This window comes from Loxodonta africana, chromosome 1 (genome assembly GCF_030014295.1).
Source record: "Loxodonta africana isolate mLoxAfr1 chromosome 1, mLoxAfr1.hap2, whole genome shotgun sequence".
In the NCBI taxonomy this organism is placed as follows: Eukaryota; Metazoa; Chordata; class Mammalia; order Proboscidea; family Elephantidae; genus Loxodonta; species Loxodonta africana.
Window position 1 is genome coordinate 203,052,009 of NC_087342.1, and position 19,927 is coordinate 203,071,935.

At 37.1% G+C, this 19,927-nt stretch overlaps 1 protein-coding gene across 12 annotated transcripts in view; it reads right to left on the minus strand.

Moving 5' to 3' along the window:
- The window catches only part of AHI1 (Abelson helper integration site 1), a 212,412-nt gene that overhangs the window by 72,676 nt on the left and 119,809 nt on the right, over positions 1 to 19,927 (minus strand). For all 12 annotated transcript variants that reach the window (XR_010322954.1, XR_010322959.1, XR_010322957.1 and 9 more), the window contains one exon: positions 1,883 to 1,938. Coding sequence is in view for 8 of the 12 variants with exons in the window: in XM_064291148.1 (XP_064147218.1) it covers positions 1,883 to 1,938 (56 nt within the window). In the remaining 4 variants the exon portion in view is untranslated. The remainder of the gene's footprint in view (positions 1 to 1,882; positions 1,939 to 19,927) is intronic.

Here is a 19,927-nt window from a genome sequence, read left to right on the forward strand (position 1 = left end):
CCATTTACCCTACCTCCAAGCAATTTTTCTCTTAAACCCTTTAATGAAAATAAGGGTGCAAAGGCTCAAATAATGGCAATTAGGGAACATTACATTTTTAAGAAAATCAGACTTTACCTATCCCAGGGACCAAAGGGCACTGGGTAAGGATCAGGCTTGCAATTTTCTTTTAGAGGTTATGGAGAAAGGCCAAGGTTAACCGTCAGCCAGCTGGGAGATGAGGGGGGAGGAGGGGCAATAGGACATGTTTAAAGAGCCAGAAGGAGAAATGCAGCTAGCGTTGCCTCAGAAAAACGTATCAAAAAAGGAGCTTGGCTCAAGTCAAAACTTGAGGAAATGCTACATGTTTGCTGACTTCCTGTATAAACAAGGTATACGTACTCAGTGCACAGAGTAGACATCATATTAATATATTAGGAGTTATTATTTAAATTAATCCAACTAGACAAGCACAATCAAAAGGCCAAAAATGCCTAAGATATTATGTGTTAGATTTTGTTCCTAAATCATGAAGTTGTTTTGAGATCACTGGAGAACATTACTGTAAATGATAATACCATTATTTCTCATGATTTCGTATCAGCAAGATTTGGTTCTATTACATCATCATTTCATTAGCAAGGGAATCTACAATCAGCCTAGAGGATGCAACAATCATCTGTGCCAGGCTGTGTTTTTCTGAGTTCCAGAACTTACAAACAAATCAGAAACCTAAACACAGGTGCCATAGTAAAGTCTACAGGAATAAAATTTCAAAAATATGTAAAATAATCCAATGACTAAATACATTATTCCAATATATTAAAGATAATTTATTTCCCTTAATTGTTAGCCTTCAACTTTTAATATAAAGAATACAATTTGTATAATGTTATGGCTACTATTTTTAGTGAACTAATTAAAGGATAATTGAAACATGTACTATAGAAAAATATTTTCTTTTATGATTAGGCTGAGGAGTAATTCTTCATACATTGGTCTTTTTTGGAGTCCCACATATTAAGTTATCAAATATGTTAAATCAATTACATGGATTTAACACAACTAGAAAATTTGTGATAAAATTCAAATAAAGCTTAATACTAAATATTTTCTTAAAAAATGGTATTATCAAGTCTTTCTACAACAGGAAAAATGAATCATACGGGGCACTTGAAAACTTATTGGACAGAAAGTAAGACTGTATTTAGGAAAGAGTAAGAGATACTCTAATATATATGTCATCTTATGAAAAACTCTTTCAACTGGGAATCTAGCAACTAATTATATTTTATACCAAATATTATATTCAGAGACTAAAAGTAAAGGGAAATTTAATCCTCTTCTTTCTATATTATATTGTATAATTTTTGAAAACAGGGTAAATAGATACTATAGTTGTTAAATACCTCAAGGTTGTTTGGTAGTTAATAGAAGCAGGATTAGAAAAGAGATTTCACTTCTATACGTAACAAAGTAACCCATCAGAGAAAGGAAGCATAATGGCTTTCTCTCATTATTACAGAACGATCACCCTAAACAATGATCGCAGTGCACAAAATAACATTGATTTTAAAAAAGGCTTAAATCAATTTGCATAAAGTTACATTATTACAATAAAACCATGAAATATCTCTAAATAAAAATTCTGTTCATAAACAGTATAAACAGGTACCCATAAAAGAAATGCAGAATTTTATTTTTATCTATCTTGGCAAAAAAAGCAAAATTAATGTTTCTTTCATTGAACAGAAAACATGGGGTTAATTTTCTTTAGGAGATAAAAGTTTTGGCTAAAGTAAAGTTAGAAAAGTTTTCTACAATGGCATTTTGTGTCACTGTAACCAGCATCATTTTGTAGCTAGCTATCAGTTTTTAACAATGCAGAAAAAAATGGCCTTACTGTTGGCGCTGTATCTACGTGATGGTTACATGGCCTTCTTTCTATGCTGATAATCCCTGTGAAAAGAAAAGACTGTGAATACTTGCTCATTATGCTTATCCATTTCATTTTGAAAACACTTATATTAAGAAGGCATGATTCCTACAGCTTTTAAGAAAAATGCCTCACTCAAATGGCAGGATCCTTAAAGTCATATCATGCATCCTTGGGTCAGAAACAGTTGGAGAGTTCAGCTAAGACCTAACTCAAGGTTAGCTGAACCAATTTTCCCATTCAGGTGGCATTCGGCAATAGCTCAAGATGTGTCCATATCCTACTCTCAGCTTAAAAATGATACCACTATCTGGGCTCTGCTGCTATTCTTTCATGAAGGTTTTATTTCTGACTTGAGGTCATCAAGTTTCCATAAAGAAATGATCACAAAGACTATGAAAGGAATCACTTCTTTATTTTCTCAAAAAGACTAAATAAATCTACTTGAATTTCTCTTTGATCACTGACTTCCTACTACGACATATTCTGCTATTTATTGTATCCAAACACCGTGGAGTGTCTGAAGAAAAAAATTTCCCTCCTTTAGAATGATAACACTGATGGTTAAACTTAGAAAAAAATTCTTTTATCATGTGTGGATTTATCTTTTCTGTTCCCAATGTTCTCTACCGTACTTCTTTGTAATAAAGTCTTTTAAGGAAATAACACATTGCACCCCATCTGTAAAGATACTGGTTCAAAGTCTAGCTAAAGTAAAAATGAACACAGGTGTAGGTCTCATTTACTTTTCCATCTCTGCCCATCAGTGAATCAACATCTGGGTTAGCATATTAAAATAAAAACCCATTGTCACCGCGTCGATTATGACTCATAACGACGACCCCATAGGACAGAGCAAAACTGCCTCTCAGGGGTTCCAAGGCTGTAAATCTTTATGGAAGCAGACTGCCACATCTTTCTCCTGTGGAGCAGCTGGTAGGTTAGAACCATCGACCTTTCGGTTAGCAGCCTGGCACTTAACCACTGTGCCACCAGAGATTAGTTTGTTCAAATAACACTAAAGGCTGTCACATGCAGGGCTGGTTAGAAGTGAGAATTGCAATGTACTGTTAACAGCAATCAGCAAAAATTCTAGCTGAAACAAAATGCTAGTTCCTCTCCTTTGTAAGTATTTAGTTCATTTTTCTTAACATATGATAAGAGATTAGGCAAGATCAACAGAAAACAATCACTTTTTAAAAGCATTTTGCAAGAGATCATTCAAAATGAACAAAGTACTGTGAAACATGATAAAAAATTACATACTTTTTGTTTCCTTTAAAAAATCCTCTCAACATCTACTGTTTGCCAGTGAAGTAAAAGGCACCATACTACCTTCATTCAATCAACTACTATTTACTGAGTGGCTAGCTGGCACTAACGGATAATGATGAATAAATTATGATTTCTGACCTCAAAAGCTAAGTCCAGTAAAACAGAGATTTCCATTTTTTGAAAGAAATACCATAGAGAAAATTAACAAGGTAATAATAAAGTCTTTAAGGAAATTCTGATGAAAAGACACACTTTTATTTATAAGTAACATTGACCTTTCAAGTTTTTTAAGCTGAAGAGTTAACAAAAAAACATTTTTTTTTTTAATAGGCAAGTAAATACATTTTGGAAAATGTTCAAATAACGCAGACTCTTGTTTTTTAAGATTTTAAAATACAGACGTATATACAACAAATTGTGAAATCCCCACCTTCCCAGCCCCCGCACTCCCACACCCCTTCCTAGTTGCAACCTGTGAACAGTCTGGCAAGACGCACTTGCTTTTGAATGTGTGTGGTCACACCATGGGGCTCAGGAAGTAACATCTTACACGTGTGGTCTCACTATTGTCCTCTGACTGCTATAAACTTGGCCCAGCCTGATAATACATTTCAAAATTCTTATCCAATTAGAAACCAAAAACCAAACGCATTGCTGTCAATTCCGAAACATGGTGAGCTTACAGGACAAAGTAGAACTGCCCCATAGGGGTCCCAAGGAGCAACCAATTAGAAGTGAATATAAAATGATGGGGGGAAAAATATGTATGTATATACATATATATATCCAAATCCTCAACTTACATAATAAAAAGGAAATAACATCTACATATTTTATAGCTTCAATTTCAGGATAAGAACGTGCTTTAGAATAATATAGCTTAGCTCCTTTCCATATCTATCAGAGGATGAAGCTTCTTCTGGGATTTCAGGGCCAGTGTGCAGGTGCTAAGCAAGGGCCTTTGCAGGAAAAGCAGGCCTCTTCCAGATGCATGGGCAGAAGACTGGGTTTTCCGAGTTCAATGAGGGCTCTCAGCCAGCAGAACCTGTACATCTATCTCCTTGGGATCAAAATGTGATAGCACACCAAGGGGCTGACAGACCCCATGGACCACAGCGAACTTAGAACAAGCCTATACTGCTGGAAGAATGTGCCTCCAGGCTTGTCGTCGGAGGAGCTTTAACTTGCATCTGATGAGACTTACGAGAAGCTTACTCCTGTGCCTCAGTAGAGAGGTAACACGGCCAGGTGTATTTTTTCTCCCCACAGCTCAGACCTCCATCAGTACAGTTGGACTACAAAAAATGAGCAAAGAAAACTAACAACTCTCTTAAGGAGCCTCAATAACCTGAAGAAAACCAAATGAGCTTCAAAAACTGGTGATGCCACTAATACCAAAGGAAACGTTAAAGGATCTCTAATAAAAACAAAACAATCAAATGCATAAAATATTAACTATTAAGAACTTTAAAGATCATTAACAAACAAAAAAGACAGCCCTATTTTAAAAGAAGGAAACAGTGGCCTTTATAAGTCAACCAGAAGGTAAGTAACTTTACCAAGGTCACACAACCACTGAGCAGTCGTAACAGGCCTCAAACCCATGCATCTAAGTCCCAAACTCCCCAAACCCATTCATGTGTGTTTGGCTCCTGTGGTTGGGACCTGAGTTTATGCATCTTTGTATCCACAGTGCCTAGCGCAAAATGCCTGAAACACAGAAAGTCCCCAGGAGTTGATCTGAATGCTAACTAAATGACGATAGTCTTTTCTGCCCTATCTGCCAGGTTCACATGTTATAGTGTAGTGTTAACTGTTTGTATTAGTCATCAGAATGTCTAAGTTAATGCTCTGGGGCTGTTTTCAAAAATGTTAATTTACTTCTTCCTTTGGTAAGGTTCCTAAACTTGCTGCAAAATTGAAATGTATTATTGAAAAATGTTCTTAGTTTTCCAGATATTAGTTACCACCATTGATACAAGGTAATGGAAGAAATTTTATGCTCCCTGGGAGACTATTTGTTGTTGCTGTTAGGTGCCTTCGAGGCAGTTCCAGCTCATAGCAACCCTACGCACAAAAGTACGAAGCACTGCCCAGTCCTGCGCCATCCTCACAATTGTTGCTATGCTTGAGCCCACTGCTGCAGCCACTGTGTCAATCTATCCCGTTGTGGGTCTTCCTGTTTTTCACTGACCCTCTACTTTACCAAGCATAATGTCCTTCTTCAGGGACTGATTCCTCCTGACAACAAGTACAAAGTATGTGAGACACAGTCTTGCCACCTTGCTTTCAAGGAGCATTCTGGTTGTACCGCTTCCAGGACAGACTTTTTCCTTCTTGTGGGTATATTCAATAGTCTTCAACAACACAGTTCAAAGGCATAAATTCTTCTTTGGTCTTTGCTATTCATTGTTCAGCTTTCGTATACATGAGGCAACTGAAAACACCGTGGCTTGGGTCACGCGCACCTTAGTCCTCAAGGTGACATCTTTGCTTTTTAACACTTTAAAGAGATCTCTTGCAGCAGATTTGCCCAATACGATGCATCTTTTGATTTCTTGACTGCTGCTTCCATGGGTGTTGTTTGGGGATCCAAGTAAAATGAAATCCTTGACAACTTCGATCTTTTCTCCATTTATCATGATGTTGCTTACTGGTCCAGTTGTGAGGATTTTTGTTTTATGTTGAGGTGTAATCCATGCTAAAAGTTGTAGTCTTTGATCTTCATCAGTAAGTGCTTCAAGTCCTCTTCACTTTCAGCAAGCAAGATTGTGTCATCTGCAAAACGGAGGTTGTTAATGACTCTTCCTCCAACCCTGATCCAGCTTCTCGGATTATTTGCTCACCATACAGGTTGAATAGGTATGGTGAAAAGATACAACCCTGACGCACACCATTCCTGACTTTAAACCATGCAGTATCCCCTTGTTCTGCTCAAATGACTGCCTCTTGATTAATGTACAGGCTCCTCATGAGCACCATTAAGTGTTCTGGAATTCCCATTCTCTGCAATGCTATCCATAAGTTGTTATGATCCACATAGCTGAATGCCTTAGCACAGTCAATAAAACACAGGTAAACATCTTTCTGGTATTTTCTGCTTTCAGCCAGGATCCATCTGACACCATCTGGTTTGAATTTCTGGCAGTTCCCTGTTGAAATACTGCAGCAGCCACTTTTGAATGATCTTCAGCAACATTTTGCTTGCATGTGATATTAATGATATTGTTAGATAACTTCCATATTTGGTTGGATCACCTTTCTTGGGAATAGGCATAAATATGGATCTCTTCCAGTCAGTTGTCCAGGTAGCTATCTTCCAAATTTCTTGGTATAGACGAGTGAGCACTTCTAGTGCCACATCCTTTTGTGAAACATCCCAACTGGTATCCCATCAATTCCTGGAGTCTTGTTTTTTGCCAACGCCTTCAATGCAGCTTGGACTTCTTCCTTCAGTACCATTCGTCCTGATCATATGTTACCTCCTGAAATGGTTGAACGCTGACCAATTCTTTTTGGTATAGTGACTCTGTGTGTTCCTTCCATCTTCTTTTGATACTTCCTGCGTCGTTTAATATTTTCCCTGGAGAATCTTTCAGTATTGCAACTTGAAGCTTGAATTTTTTCTTCAGTTCTTTCAGCTTGAGAAATGCTGAGCGTGTTCTTCCCTTTTGGTTTTCTGTCTCCAGCTCTCTGCATATGTCCTCATAATACTTTGTCTTCTCGAGCTGCCCTTTGAAATCTTCTATTCAGCTCTTTTACTTCATCATTTTTTACTTTTGCTTTAGCTATTCGCCATTTAAGAGCAAGTTTCAGAGTCTCTTCTCACATCCATTTAGGTCTTTTCTTTCTCTCCTCTTCCTAATGACCTCTTGCTTTCTTCATATATGATGTCCTTGCACAACTTATCTGGTCTTCGGTCATTAGTGTTCAACGTACAAAATCTATTCTTCAGATGGTCTCTAAATTCAGGTGGGATATACTCAAGGTTGTACTTTGGCTCTCGTGGACTTGTTCTAATTTTGTTCAGTTTCAACTTGAACTTGCATATTAGTAATTGATGGTCTGTTCCATAGTTGGCCCGTGGCCTTGTTCTGACTGATGATATTGAGCTTTTCCATCATCTCTTCCCACAGGTGTAGTTGATTTGATTCCGTGTAGTCTATCTGGTGAGGTCCATGGGCATAGTTTCTGTTTATGTTGGTGAAAAAAGGTATTTGCAATGAAGACACTTCAGGTATTTTATTTTGGAGAGAATCAGAACATACCTTTTTATCTCAGGTACCCGACTCATGGGAATAGCAGAATGTAATATATTTTTTAGTTTTCCTAAACCTTGGTAATCTTCAACTCAGGACCATGATCCAGAGAAAGAGAGAACAAAGGCAACCAGCTTTATTGCAAAATCATAAACAGGCCTGAATATGTACAAATTCTGAAGTCAGAAAATATATCCAAAAATCTTATGCATCACCTCCAAAAGTTTATGGCTTACCCACTAAGCACTGTGCTAGGAACAGGGGAACTTCTGTTCTTCCCTGCATGACACCTTTTTATTTATATTTCAGGCAACATTATAACCATGTATCCTATTTGGGTTTTGGAAATCCCCATGAACTGTATATAATATAGAGAATTATGCTTTGATTACATATGGCTGTGAAGAAATGAAATAAAATTTATTATATTGCAGTAGAATACAAATTTTTAGATGGCAGGGGTCTTTCTGTCAAATTTAATATAAGGTTGTTTGTATTATCATTGCAAGCCTTTCATAAGAATTATATTTTGCAGATAAGTATATTTTATAACTAGAAAGCCCCAAAAAATCAAGCTAAAATTAATGTGACCAATAATAAAAAAATAGAATAAAAATTCAGAAAATTAGCAAGATATAAAATTTAATATAAAAAATATACTTTGCATATTTAAAAAATAGAAGATATAACAAAATGAAACACCCTATTTATGAGTACAATATGAAGGATAAAATAATTGTGTAAATACAACAAGAAATGTGCAAAACAGTAGGAGAAAACTGTTAAAATATTTCTGAAAGACACAAAAGTAGTCTTGAACAAATGGAAAGACATCTCTTGTTCTGAGACAGAACAACATAAATGTCAATTTTCCCCAAGATAATATATGAGTTTAATGTGATTCCAATAAAAATAACAAATCTTTTCCAGCACTAGACAAGTTGATTCTAGAGTTCATATAAAACACAAGAATATCTACCAAAATCCTGAAAAAAAAAAAAAAAATTAGTGGGAATAAAAACACTGCCGTCAAGTCGGTTCTGACTCATAGCTACCCTACAGGACAGAGTATATACTGCCTAGGGTTTCCAAGGAGTGGCTGGTGAATCTGAACAGCCAACATTTTGGTTAGCAGCCAAGCTCTTAATCACTGCCTCAACACTACTAAACATCAATATATAGTATAAAAAGCCTCTGTAATTAAAGCATGGTGCTTATGCATGAGCAGACACGTAGCTCAGTAGAAAAGACTGAAAAACTCATAAAGAGATCCAAGTACATATGGAAAGATATGGATACAAAGAAATACTTTTTAATACATGGTATTTGCACAACTTTCATTTAGAAAAAGAAATTAGATCCATACTTCACACTATATACCAAAGTAATCAATTCTTAATGAATCAGAAATTTAAATATTAAAGCTATACCAATCCTAGAATAAAAAGCAGGGTTAATTCCTGCATAAATCTAAGTATCTGGAAAGCCTCTCAAATTTTTTCACAGCAAAGTTAAAAATCAAATAACAACCTGAGAGAAAAAAATAACAAGTACATTACAGAAAAACAAGTCTCCCTATTATGTAAAGAGTTTTTAAACCCAAAGCGGGGGGGGGGGGGTGGGGGGAAGACTCAAACCTTAAAGAAAAAAGACTCAAACCACTGTCAGAAAAAGATAAATGGTGCTTAAAATATAAAAAGATGCTCAACTATATGTAAAAAAAAAAAAAAACTATACTCATAATTAAAAAACACACACACCAAAACTACACTGAAGATCATTTTCTCACTTATTAGATAATGCCAAGACTTCAAACATTCAGCAACATATTTTGTGGACAAGGCTGTGGGAAACAGGTACTCTCATACACTGGTGGTGGGATGCAAGATGGTATAATCCCTACGAAGGGGAAGAAAACTACATATACATTTACTTGTTTATCCAGCAAACCCAATGATAAAAGTCTATCCCAAAGACACACCCCTACAATATAAAACAATTTATACACAAGGTCATTCACTGTGATAGTATTTGTAACAATAAAATGTTGGATTTTACCCCATTGTGGTTCAGTCACATAATGAAATATGAAACAGCTGTATAAAATAATGAGGGTCTCAATGAAATCACTCATATGGAGTGATTTCCAGGATACACCAGAGTGAAAAAAGTGTATATACACACACACACAAACATGTTCTCTTTTGTGTGGAGTTTCTGTGTGGTGCAAATGGTTAATGGGATGGGCTGCTAACTAAAAGGTTGGAGGTTCGAGTTTACCTAGAGGCACCTAGGAAGAAAGGCCTAGTAATCTATTTTGAGAAATCAGCCACTGAAAGTCAAGTGGGGCACACAGTTCTACTCCAACAAACATGGGACTGCCCTGATTTCAACTTGATGGCAACTAGGTAACTGTTTTTTATCTTTTGTGTAAGAAAGGGGAAATAAAAAAACTGTAATATACATACACATGTGCATGTGTGTACATAAATCTGTATTTACTTATTTATGCAAAAAGAAATACAGAAAAGATAAAACAGAAACTAATGAAAACAGGAGGTGGGAGTGAGAGGAGGGGACAAGGATTAATGTGAGCCTCTGAATATACCTTTTCATATAATTTTGACTTTCTACCATGTACATGTTTCCCCTACTTAAAACGAAGGAAAGAATAAAAAAAAGAGCAAGCCCTAAAATTGAATATAAACTCTAAGTTCTGCTTTAGAAAACGTAATGGCTTGTTTCCTACAACCTAAGTGAAAATACTGACTTTTTCATACCTTACAAATATTTCTGTTAAAACACACACACACACACACACACACACACACATATGCAAACACACATTTTATTTCCTTCTCTCAATCCCACTACTTAGTGTGCAGCAGCACTTAGAACTGGTTCATTCTGATTTGAACCGCTGCTGAGAATTTGAATTTCCACCCCAGATATATAGAATCAGAACCTACATTTTAATAAGCTCCCCAGGTGATTCTTCTGTATAATAAATTTTGAGAACAGTGCCCTACTCGTGGTTCTCAGAATTGGTCCTTAACCAGCATTATTAACATCACTCAGGAACCTGTTAGGAATGCAAATTCTCAGGAGGGGTTTGAACCTAAGCAAACTGGTTACAAGCCCTGGTTTGGACACTCTCTGGATTATTTTAACAACTTCCTAACCAAACTCCCTGACTTGCTCCATGGGACTTCCACCCAAGCCCCACACTGCCAGAATGACTTTTCTAATGGGAAAATTAAAATCTTGTCATACAATTTTTAGTAATTGATAAATTCCATCAGTTAACTCTAATTGAAGACTGAAATCTGTTCAAACCACATTTTTCTCGATATGCTCTAAATAGCTAAACTGAGAATCCAAGCAAAAAAACCCCACTGCCACTGAGTTGATTTCAACTCATAGTGACCCTCAAGGGTTTCCAAGGCTATAAAACTTTATGGAAGCAAATAGCCACATCTTTCTCCTGACTAGTGGCTGGTGGATTTGAAATGCTGACCTCTTGGTCAGCAGCCAAACACTTTAACCACTGCGCCACTAGGGCTTCCTGAAACAGAGAATAGTCAGGTATATTTCTAATAAAGTTCTGCCACATATTTATTATACAACCAAAAAAACCAAACCTGTTGCCGTCAAGTCAATTTCAACTCATAGCGACCCTACAGGACACAGTTAATATATTCCAACTCTGTGTTTAATCTTTAAAATATAACCTGGTGTTTGTAAGCCTTTAAAATTAATTATTTTAACAATACAACCAAAACCCAGTGCTGTCGAGTTGATTCTGACTCACAGCGATCCTACAGGACAGAGTAGAACTGCCCCACAGAGTTTCCAAGGAGTACCTGGCAGATTTGAAACGCCGACCCTTTGATTAGCAGCCATAGCACTTAACCACTACGTCACCAGGGTTTCCAATAATGTTATTTTTTTTTTTTTCTTAAAATAGTACCTTGAAAATCACAAGTAGAGGCAGAAAATGGGCAAATGGTATAGAACTATAACTTAGGTATTTCTGTTTTATTCAGATTTGTTATTGCAATGAAGACTACAGAAAAAATGACATATAGCATCAAATGAAGCTTCTGGTATTTGGGTACTCAAGTTTTTTCTTTACTGTCTTTTTGAATATTAAATATCCAAGTTATTAACCTCATAGTTATCCCTGTTGTTGACTGCTTTCCAGTGGATTTCAACTCATAATGGTTCTTTTCATTCAATAGAGTGATCTCATTAACTCCTGCGGATTCAAATACCACACATATGCTAATGGCTCCTTAATCTGAATGGCTCCTTAATCTGTAGGTAAGGTAACGATCCGAGCCTATGTTTGAAAGTATTCAGTCTCACAGAAGCTTCACAGACATCCAAATGCCCTGACAAACCAAGCTACTGAGCTGAGGGCTGGGGACCCTGGTCCCAGGGGACATCTAGCTCAACTGGCATAACACAGTCTGTAAAGAAAATGTTCTACATCCAACTGTGGTGAGAAGTGACTGGGGTCTTAAAAGCCCATGAGCAGTCATGTAAGTACATCTACTAATGCCATCCTGGCTGGAGCAAAGGAGAATGAAGAAGACCAAAGACACAAGGAAAAGATTAGCCCAAAGGACTAATGGACCACAACTACTACAACCTCCACTACCCTGAGCCCAGAATAACTAGACAGTGCCCAATTACTACCACTGACTGCTATGGCAAGGATCACAATAGAGGGTCCTGGACAGAGTGGGAGAAAAATGTAGAACAAAATTCAAATTCACAAAAATAAAAAATAATTTTTTAAAAAAGACCAGGCATGCTGGTCTGACAAAGATGGGAGAAACCCCAAGAGTATGGCCCCCAGACACCATTTTAACTCAGTACTGAAGTCACTCCTGAGATTTCACCCTTCAGCCAAAGATTAGACAGGTCTATCAGGCCAACCCCCCCACGTATCGATCAGTTTGTTGTACTGTGGGGGTTTGTGTGTTGCTGTGATGCTGGAAGCTATGCCACGGGTATTCAGATACCAACACAGGGTCACCATTTCAGCTGAGCTTCTAGACTAGACAGACTAGGAAGAAGGATCCGGCAGTCCACTTCTGAAAAGAATTAGCCAGTGAAAAACTTACGAACAGCAGCAGAACATTGTTTGATACAGTGTCGAAAGGTGAGCCCCCCAGGTTAAAAGGCACTCAAAAGCCAACTGGGGAAGAGCTGCCTCCTCAAAGAAGAGTCGACCTTAATGACATGGATGGAGTAAGCTTTTGGAACATTCATCTGCAGATGTGGCATGACTCAAAATGAGAAAAAACAGCTGCAAATATCCATGGAACATGGAACGTATGAAGTACGAATCTAGGAAAACTGGAAATTGTCAAAAATGAAATGTAATGCATAAACATCGATATCCTAGGCATTAGTGAGCTGAAATGGACTAGTACTGGCCATTTTGAATCAGATAATTATATGGTCTACTATGCTGGGAATGACAAATTGAAGAGGAATGGTATTGCATTCATCATCAAACAACATTTTAAGATCTATCCTGAAGTACAATGCTGCAGTGATCGTATATTATCTATATGTCTACAAGAAAGACCAGTTAATATGACTATTATTCATATTTATGCACCAACCACTAAGGTCACAGGTGAAGAAACTGAAGACTTTTATCAGCTTCTGCAGTCTGAAATTGATTGAACATGAAATCAGGAGGCACTGATAATTACTGGTGACTGAATGTGAAAGTTGGAAACAAACAAAGTTGGAAAATATGGCCTTAGTGACAGAAACAATGCTGGAGATCACATGATAGTATTTTACAAGACCAACGACTTCTTTATTGCAAATAACTTTCTTCGCCAACATAAACGGCGACTATACACGTGGACCTCGCCAGAAGGAAAAGCTCCATATCACCAGTCAGAACAAGGCCAGGGGCTGACTGTGGACAGACCATGAATTGTTCATATGCAAGTTCAAGATGAAACTGAAGAAAATTACAACAAGTCAACAAGAGCCAAAGTATGACCTTGAGTATATCCCACCTGAATTTAGAGACCACGTCAAGAATAGATTTGATACGTTGAACACTGATGACCGAAGACCACATGAGTTATGGAATGACATCAAGGACGTCATCCATGAAGAAAGCAAGGGGTCATTAAAAAGACAGGAAAGAAAGAAAAGACCAAAATGGATGTCAGAAGAGATTCTGAAACTTGCTCTTGAATGTTGAGTAGCTAAACCAAAAGGAAAAAATGATGAAGTAAAAGAACTGAAGATTTCAAAGAGCAGCTCAAGAAGAAAAAGTATTATAATGACATGTGCAAAGAGGTGGAAATAGAAAACCAAAAGGGAAGAACATGTTCGGCATTTCTCAAGCTGAAAGAACTGAAGAAAAAATTCAAGCCTTGAGTTGCAATTCCAAAGGATTCCATGGGAACATACTTAGCAATGCAAGAAGCATCAACAGAAGACGCAAGTAATACACAGAGTCATTATACCAAAAAGAAGTGGTCGACAATCAATCATTTCAAGAGGTAGCATATGATGAGGGACCGATGGTACTGAAGGAAGAGGTCCAGGCTGCCTGAAGGCACTGGTGAAAAACAAGGCTCCAGGAATTGACGGACTATCAATTGAGATGTTTCAACAAATGGATTGAGCCCTGGAAGTAATCACCTGTCTACACCAAGAAGTTTAGAAGACACCTACCTGGACAACTGACTGGAAGAGATCCATATTTATGCCTACTGCCAAGAAAGGTGATCCAACCAAATGTGGAAGTTACTGAATAATATCATTAATATCATAAAAAAAAAAGAAAAAAACAATATCATAGGCAAGTAAAATTCGCTAAAGATCATTGAAAAGCAGCTGCAGCAGTATATCAACAGGGAACTGCCAAAAATTCAGGCTGGATTCAGAAGAGGACGTGGAACCAGGGATATCATTGCTGATGTCAGATGGATCCTGGCTGAAAGCAGAGAACACCAGAAAGATGTTTATCTGTGTTTTATTGACTATGCTAAGGCATTCGACTATGTGGATCATAACAAATTATAGATAACATGCGAAGAATGGGAATTCCATAACACTTAATTGTGTTCATGAGGAACCTGTATATAGATCAAGAGGCAGTTGTTTGAACAGAACAAGGGGATACTGCGTAGTTTAAAGTCAGGAAAGGTGTGTGTCAGGGTTGTATCCTTTCACCATTCCTATTCAATCTGTATGCTGGGCAAATAATCTGAGAAGCTGTACTGTATGAAGAAGACTGGGGCATCAGGATTGGAGGAAGACGCATTACCAGCCTGCATGTGTTATGTAGATGACACAACCTTGCTTGCTGAAGGTGAAGAGGACCTGTAGCACTTACTGATGAAGCTCAGAGATTACAGCCTTCAGTATGGGTTACTCCTCAACTTAAAGAAACAAAAATCCTCACAAATGGACCAATAAGCAACATCATGATAAATGGAGAAAGAATCGAAGTCAAGGATTTCTTTTTATTTGGATCTGCAATTAACATCCATGGAAGCAGCAGCCAAGAGATCAAGATGCATTGCAATTGGGCAAATCTGCTGCAAAGGACCTCTTTAAAGTGTTGAAAAACAAAGATGTTATTTTGAAGATTAAGGTGCACCTGACCCAAGCCATGGTATCTTCAGTCGCATCATACGTATGCGAAAGCTGGACAATGAATAAGGAAGATGGAAAAAGAATTAACGCCTTTGAATTGTAGTATTGGCAAAGAATACTGAATATAACACGGACTGCTAAAAGAACAAACAAATCCATCCTGGACGAGGTACAGACAAAGTGCTCCTTAGAAGCAAGGATGGCAAGACTATGTCTTACATACTTTGAACATGTTATCATGAGGAATCAATACCCTGGAGAAGGACATCATGCTTGGTAAAGTATAGGGTCAGCGAAAAAAAGGAAGACTCTCAACAAGACGGATTGACACAGTGGCTGCAAAAATGGGCTAAAGCATAACAACGATTGTGAGCATGGTGTAGGATCGGGCAGTGTTTCTTTCTGTAGTACACAGAGTCACTATGAGTCAGAACCTACTTGATGATACCTAACAACAACACTGGGCCAACAATAACACACACGAGGGATGTTTCATAGTTCAATCATGTATATGAGACTAAAGTAATGGGCACACGAGCCCAAAAGCAAAGATGAAAAAGCAGGAAGGGACAGGAAAACTGAATGAATGGAAACAGGGAACCTGGGGTGGAGAAGGGGAGAGTGTTGACACATCGCAGGGTTGGCATCAAGTATCACAAAACAATTTGTATACTGTTTAATGAGAAACTAATTTGTTCTGTAAACTATCACCTAAATCACAATTAAAAAAGAAAAGAAAGTATTCAGTCTAGTTTCTAGCCCAAGGCCCAACTAATAAGAAAATATTTAATATATTTCAAATAAATGAGCAGACGAATAGGCATCTTACTCCAGGTACTTCCAGGTACCTCAAACTCAGTGCATCTAAAATACAATTTAACTTTCTCCCAACATGCCTATATTTCCCTATTTTAGTCAAAACGATCACCATCCACCTATTCACCTAAACTAGAAGCCTTATCTCACTCATCCTCAAATTCTTTTTTTGACCTTTACCACTCACATTCCAAATCTGCAACACTTAAACCATTTAACATCTCCGCTTTCTTACTTCAGTCCCTTTCTCCCACCTGAATTGTTAAAATCATCCTTTAACTGGCCCTTCCTACTGGAATGCCCAAACACCTTCGCGACTATTTTTTTTTCTCTATGAAGCCTTATCCTCCCCTCTAACGCAAAATTTGCCACTCCATCACATTTATACCCCAGTGTACTTTGTTTATGTCTCTTAGGATTCAAACCAAAAACCCAGTGCCGTCGATAAAAACGATGGCAAGCGTCGAATTGTACTAACACTCCCCCCGCCCCCTTTTTATTTTTGTCTGCAGTGAATACTGACAGTGCTGGGGTTGGAGCTGAGCTTTCCACTTCATTCATACAAGGTTCTTTACACTCTGGCCCTCATTACCTATCTAGCCTCACTGTCTTCTACTTTTCCCTCATGCCCTTCACTCCAGCCATGCTGGTCTCTTTGCTCTTCCAAAAACACATCAAGCACATTCCCACTTTGGGATTTTAGTCAGGGATACTCTTTCCCCAGACAACACAGCTTTCTTCCTTCAAAACGTGGCTCCAACATCACCTTCTTTGTAACTCTTTCCCAGACCATCCTATTTAAAACAATTTAAAAGTTCTTCAAAAAAAATTTTTTTAATTTTTATTGTGCTTTAAGTGAAAGTTTACAAACCAAGTCAGTCTCTCATACAAAAACTTATATACACCTTGCTATACACTACTAGCTGCCCTCCCTCTAATGAGACAGCACACTCCTTCCCTCCACTCTCTATTTTCCTGTCCATTCGGGCAGCTTCTGACCCCTCTGCCCTCGCTTCTCCTCTCCAGACAAGAGCTGCCCACATAGTCTCAAGTGTCTACTTGATCCAAGAAGGTCACTCCTCACCAGTATCATTTTCTATCCCATAGTCCAGCCTAATCCCTGTCTGAAGAGTTGGTTTTGGGAATGGTTCCTGTTTTGGGCTAACAAAAGGTCTGGGGACCATGACTTCTGGGGTCCTTCTAGTCTCAGTTAGACCATTAAGTCTGGTCTTTTTATAAGAATTTGGGGTCTGCATCCCACTGCTTTCCTGCTCCCTCTGTTGTGTTCCCTCTCAGAACGAAGTTCTGAAATTATTTTTTTTTTAAAAATGACCAGTTACTTCATTTATTCATCAGTTTCCATTAAAAAAAAAAAAAGAATCCATTGCTGTCGATTCTGACTCATAGCAACCAGTAACCTCACCAACACCCCAGCTCACTCTACCTCTGTCTCTGTTTTATTTTTTGTTTATTGTCCATCTCTCTGCACTTGAAGCTGAGCTAAGCTAGAAATGGGTTTTTATCTGTTTTGTTCACTGAAACACCTACAGCATCTGAAACTGTGTCTTGGACAAAGTACTCACTGGGGATTTATGGAATGTATGAATGAATCTTGCATCATCTGCATGTAGCAGGAATTAAATCAACATCCTTTAGAACTAAGAAACAGAGCCAAGTTAAAGCAAGGATTTAATGATGGAAAATGTTTTTCATTATTACATTGTTAAGGTATGATAATGTAGGAAGAGAGACATTTTCTCAAGTTTATCCATAAAAAAATAAAATTTCAATTTTAAGTAGAGATAATATAGACTCTTAAACCTCTTATTTAAAAAAAAGAAAGACCAGTCACTTCATTTTTTCATTTGTCAGTTTCCTTATTTCTCATCAACTTTGTTCTCAGACTTGTATGCAAGTTTGCTTGACTGTGACGATTTAGAAAGTTTTCCATAATCCAAAGCAAGGAGAGAAATAAGTTTAAAAATGCTTATTATGCTATATGAACTTTTCCCCCTTAAAAGTTCTGTAAATATTAAGTACATTGATCTTCTTAATCACTAATACTGTGCAATTTTAAGTGCCTTTAATATAGTTTTTACAACTGTTAAAATACTTTCAACCTTTTGCTAAATCTTTAAAAAGTGCAGTTTAAAAACTGAGGTAACATTTAAGTATCACATTTCACAATGTAACTAAAAAGACAGAAAATTAAAAAAAAAGGAAAACAAGAGATTCACCCCGTCCCTCAGCAAAGCAAAACTATATTGATTTGGAATTTCCCAAAATAAAACACCTGCTCACCCCCTACCTACTTTTCTCAGAAAAAATTTCTCTGCAGTGAGATGTGAAAGACTTGAGTCCTTTCCAAAGAAAGACAGATAGATACACACAACAGACACAAACAGACACACATTCTCACATGCTTTGTAAGTATATCCTCAGAATACCAGGACACCCTCAGGAGGCAAGTTCGAAGAAAGTAGCACAGAAAGTAAGGTTATTAAATGACTAGTGACACACTAGTCTTGTAAATGGCCAGCAACAAAACCCAGATTTCTTGTTCTAGGCAATACTTTAGAGGACTCCTAAATGGAGTCGATGGCAGCTAACAACAACAAAATGTACAGTATTTTTATACACTGTATAGAGAAAGTAGAATTCTAAATAGAGATATAAAACTAAGTACATTTGATAAGGATAATATATTTAATCACATTTATTCACCTCTCTGTGCTCCCCAATGTTTCATGCTTATCTCATGTTGAACTCACCACCATCGTATTATTTCTGCGGCTGCTGGATTCCCCAACTAGACAGTGAAGACTTTGAGGATAAGCTTATATCTTCCATTTCTCCCAGGGCTCAGCATAATGCCAGTCATTTACCAGATTTTCCATAGGCATTGTTTGATGAATTGCATGAATGAATATTTGATAAAGTATAAAAAAGTTTTTATTTATAAAGCAATAACAGTTTTCATTAGGATGCTTCTAAAATAGTGTTTCTGGTTCTGTTGAAACAGAAAAGGATGGACAGTTGTCAAAAATCATCCTCAGTTTTTATCCCTTGTCAAATTATAGTTGAATCCTTTTCAGAGGAGAAAATTGAGAAAAAAATGTTTTGTCTGAAATTAGAAAATTTGAACAATGTTCCACTTTTTACTATTAAACCATTTGCAATGCAAAAACCTCTTAAATTATTTTTAAATAATGACCAGTCACTTCATTTATTCATTTGTCAGTTTCCATATTTCTCATCAACTTTGTTCTCAGACTTGCAGGCAAGTTTGCTGACTAAGAACAACACAGAGAATGATTCTTTACATTTTCATTCACGTTTCGTTTAAGGAAAAAGCTTCCTGCAAACACACGTTTAAAATTCTGGAAAATTCAAATCAACATTATCTCTGAGGTCTCTATCATTACCAGAAGGTCTAATTCCTAAGATTAATTTCCATCTTTAGTTACCATTTTCAATAAGTGATGGATATTCATTTCCAGAAAATATTACCAGTAAAATTTATGATATCATAGACTGATACCTATGCAGACCCAACTGACTAAACCACAGAGCGAAAAAGTATGTACTTAACTACTCTAAGGGAAACCTTGGGCTATTCTGACTATAGATTTACAAGATTATAACCTGAGTTAGAGTAAATGAGGATTTAATGTAAATAGTCTTCTTCTTCTGAATTTCCAGAGCCTTAATAAACACAAACTAAAATGATTAAAAACTAAAAAAAAAATCTGCCCCAGATTAACTTTCAAAAAGTTACTTTGGACATGGGTATAAACAAAGCAAACAAAAATTACTGTTTTTATGATATAAATGGCATTTTATCAGCCATGCCCCAACAAGGGGAGGAAAGCTGCTTCCCGGTTCCAAGCAGTGGCTACCGCCCTAGGCAAAATCAGTAAACAAAAAGGTGTTTACCTGAGATTTAGCACTTTTCGAGAATCACAGAATATAAAGGCTGAAATGGGTATTGATGTTCATATATGAAAATGTTAAT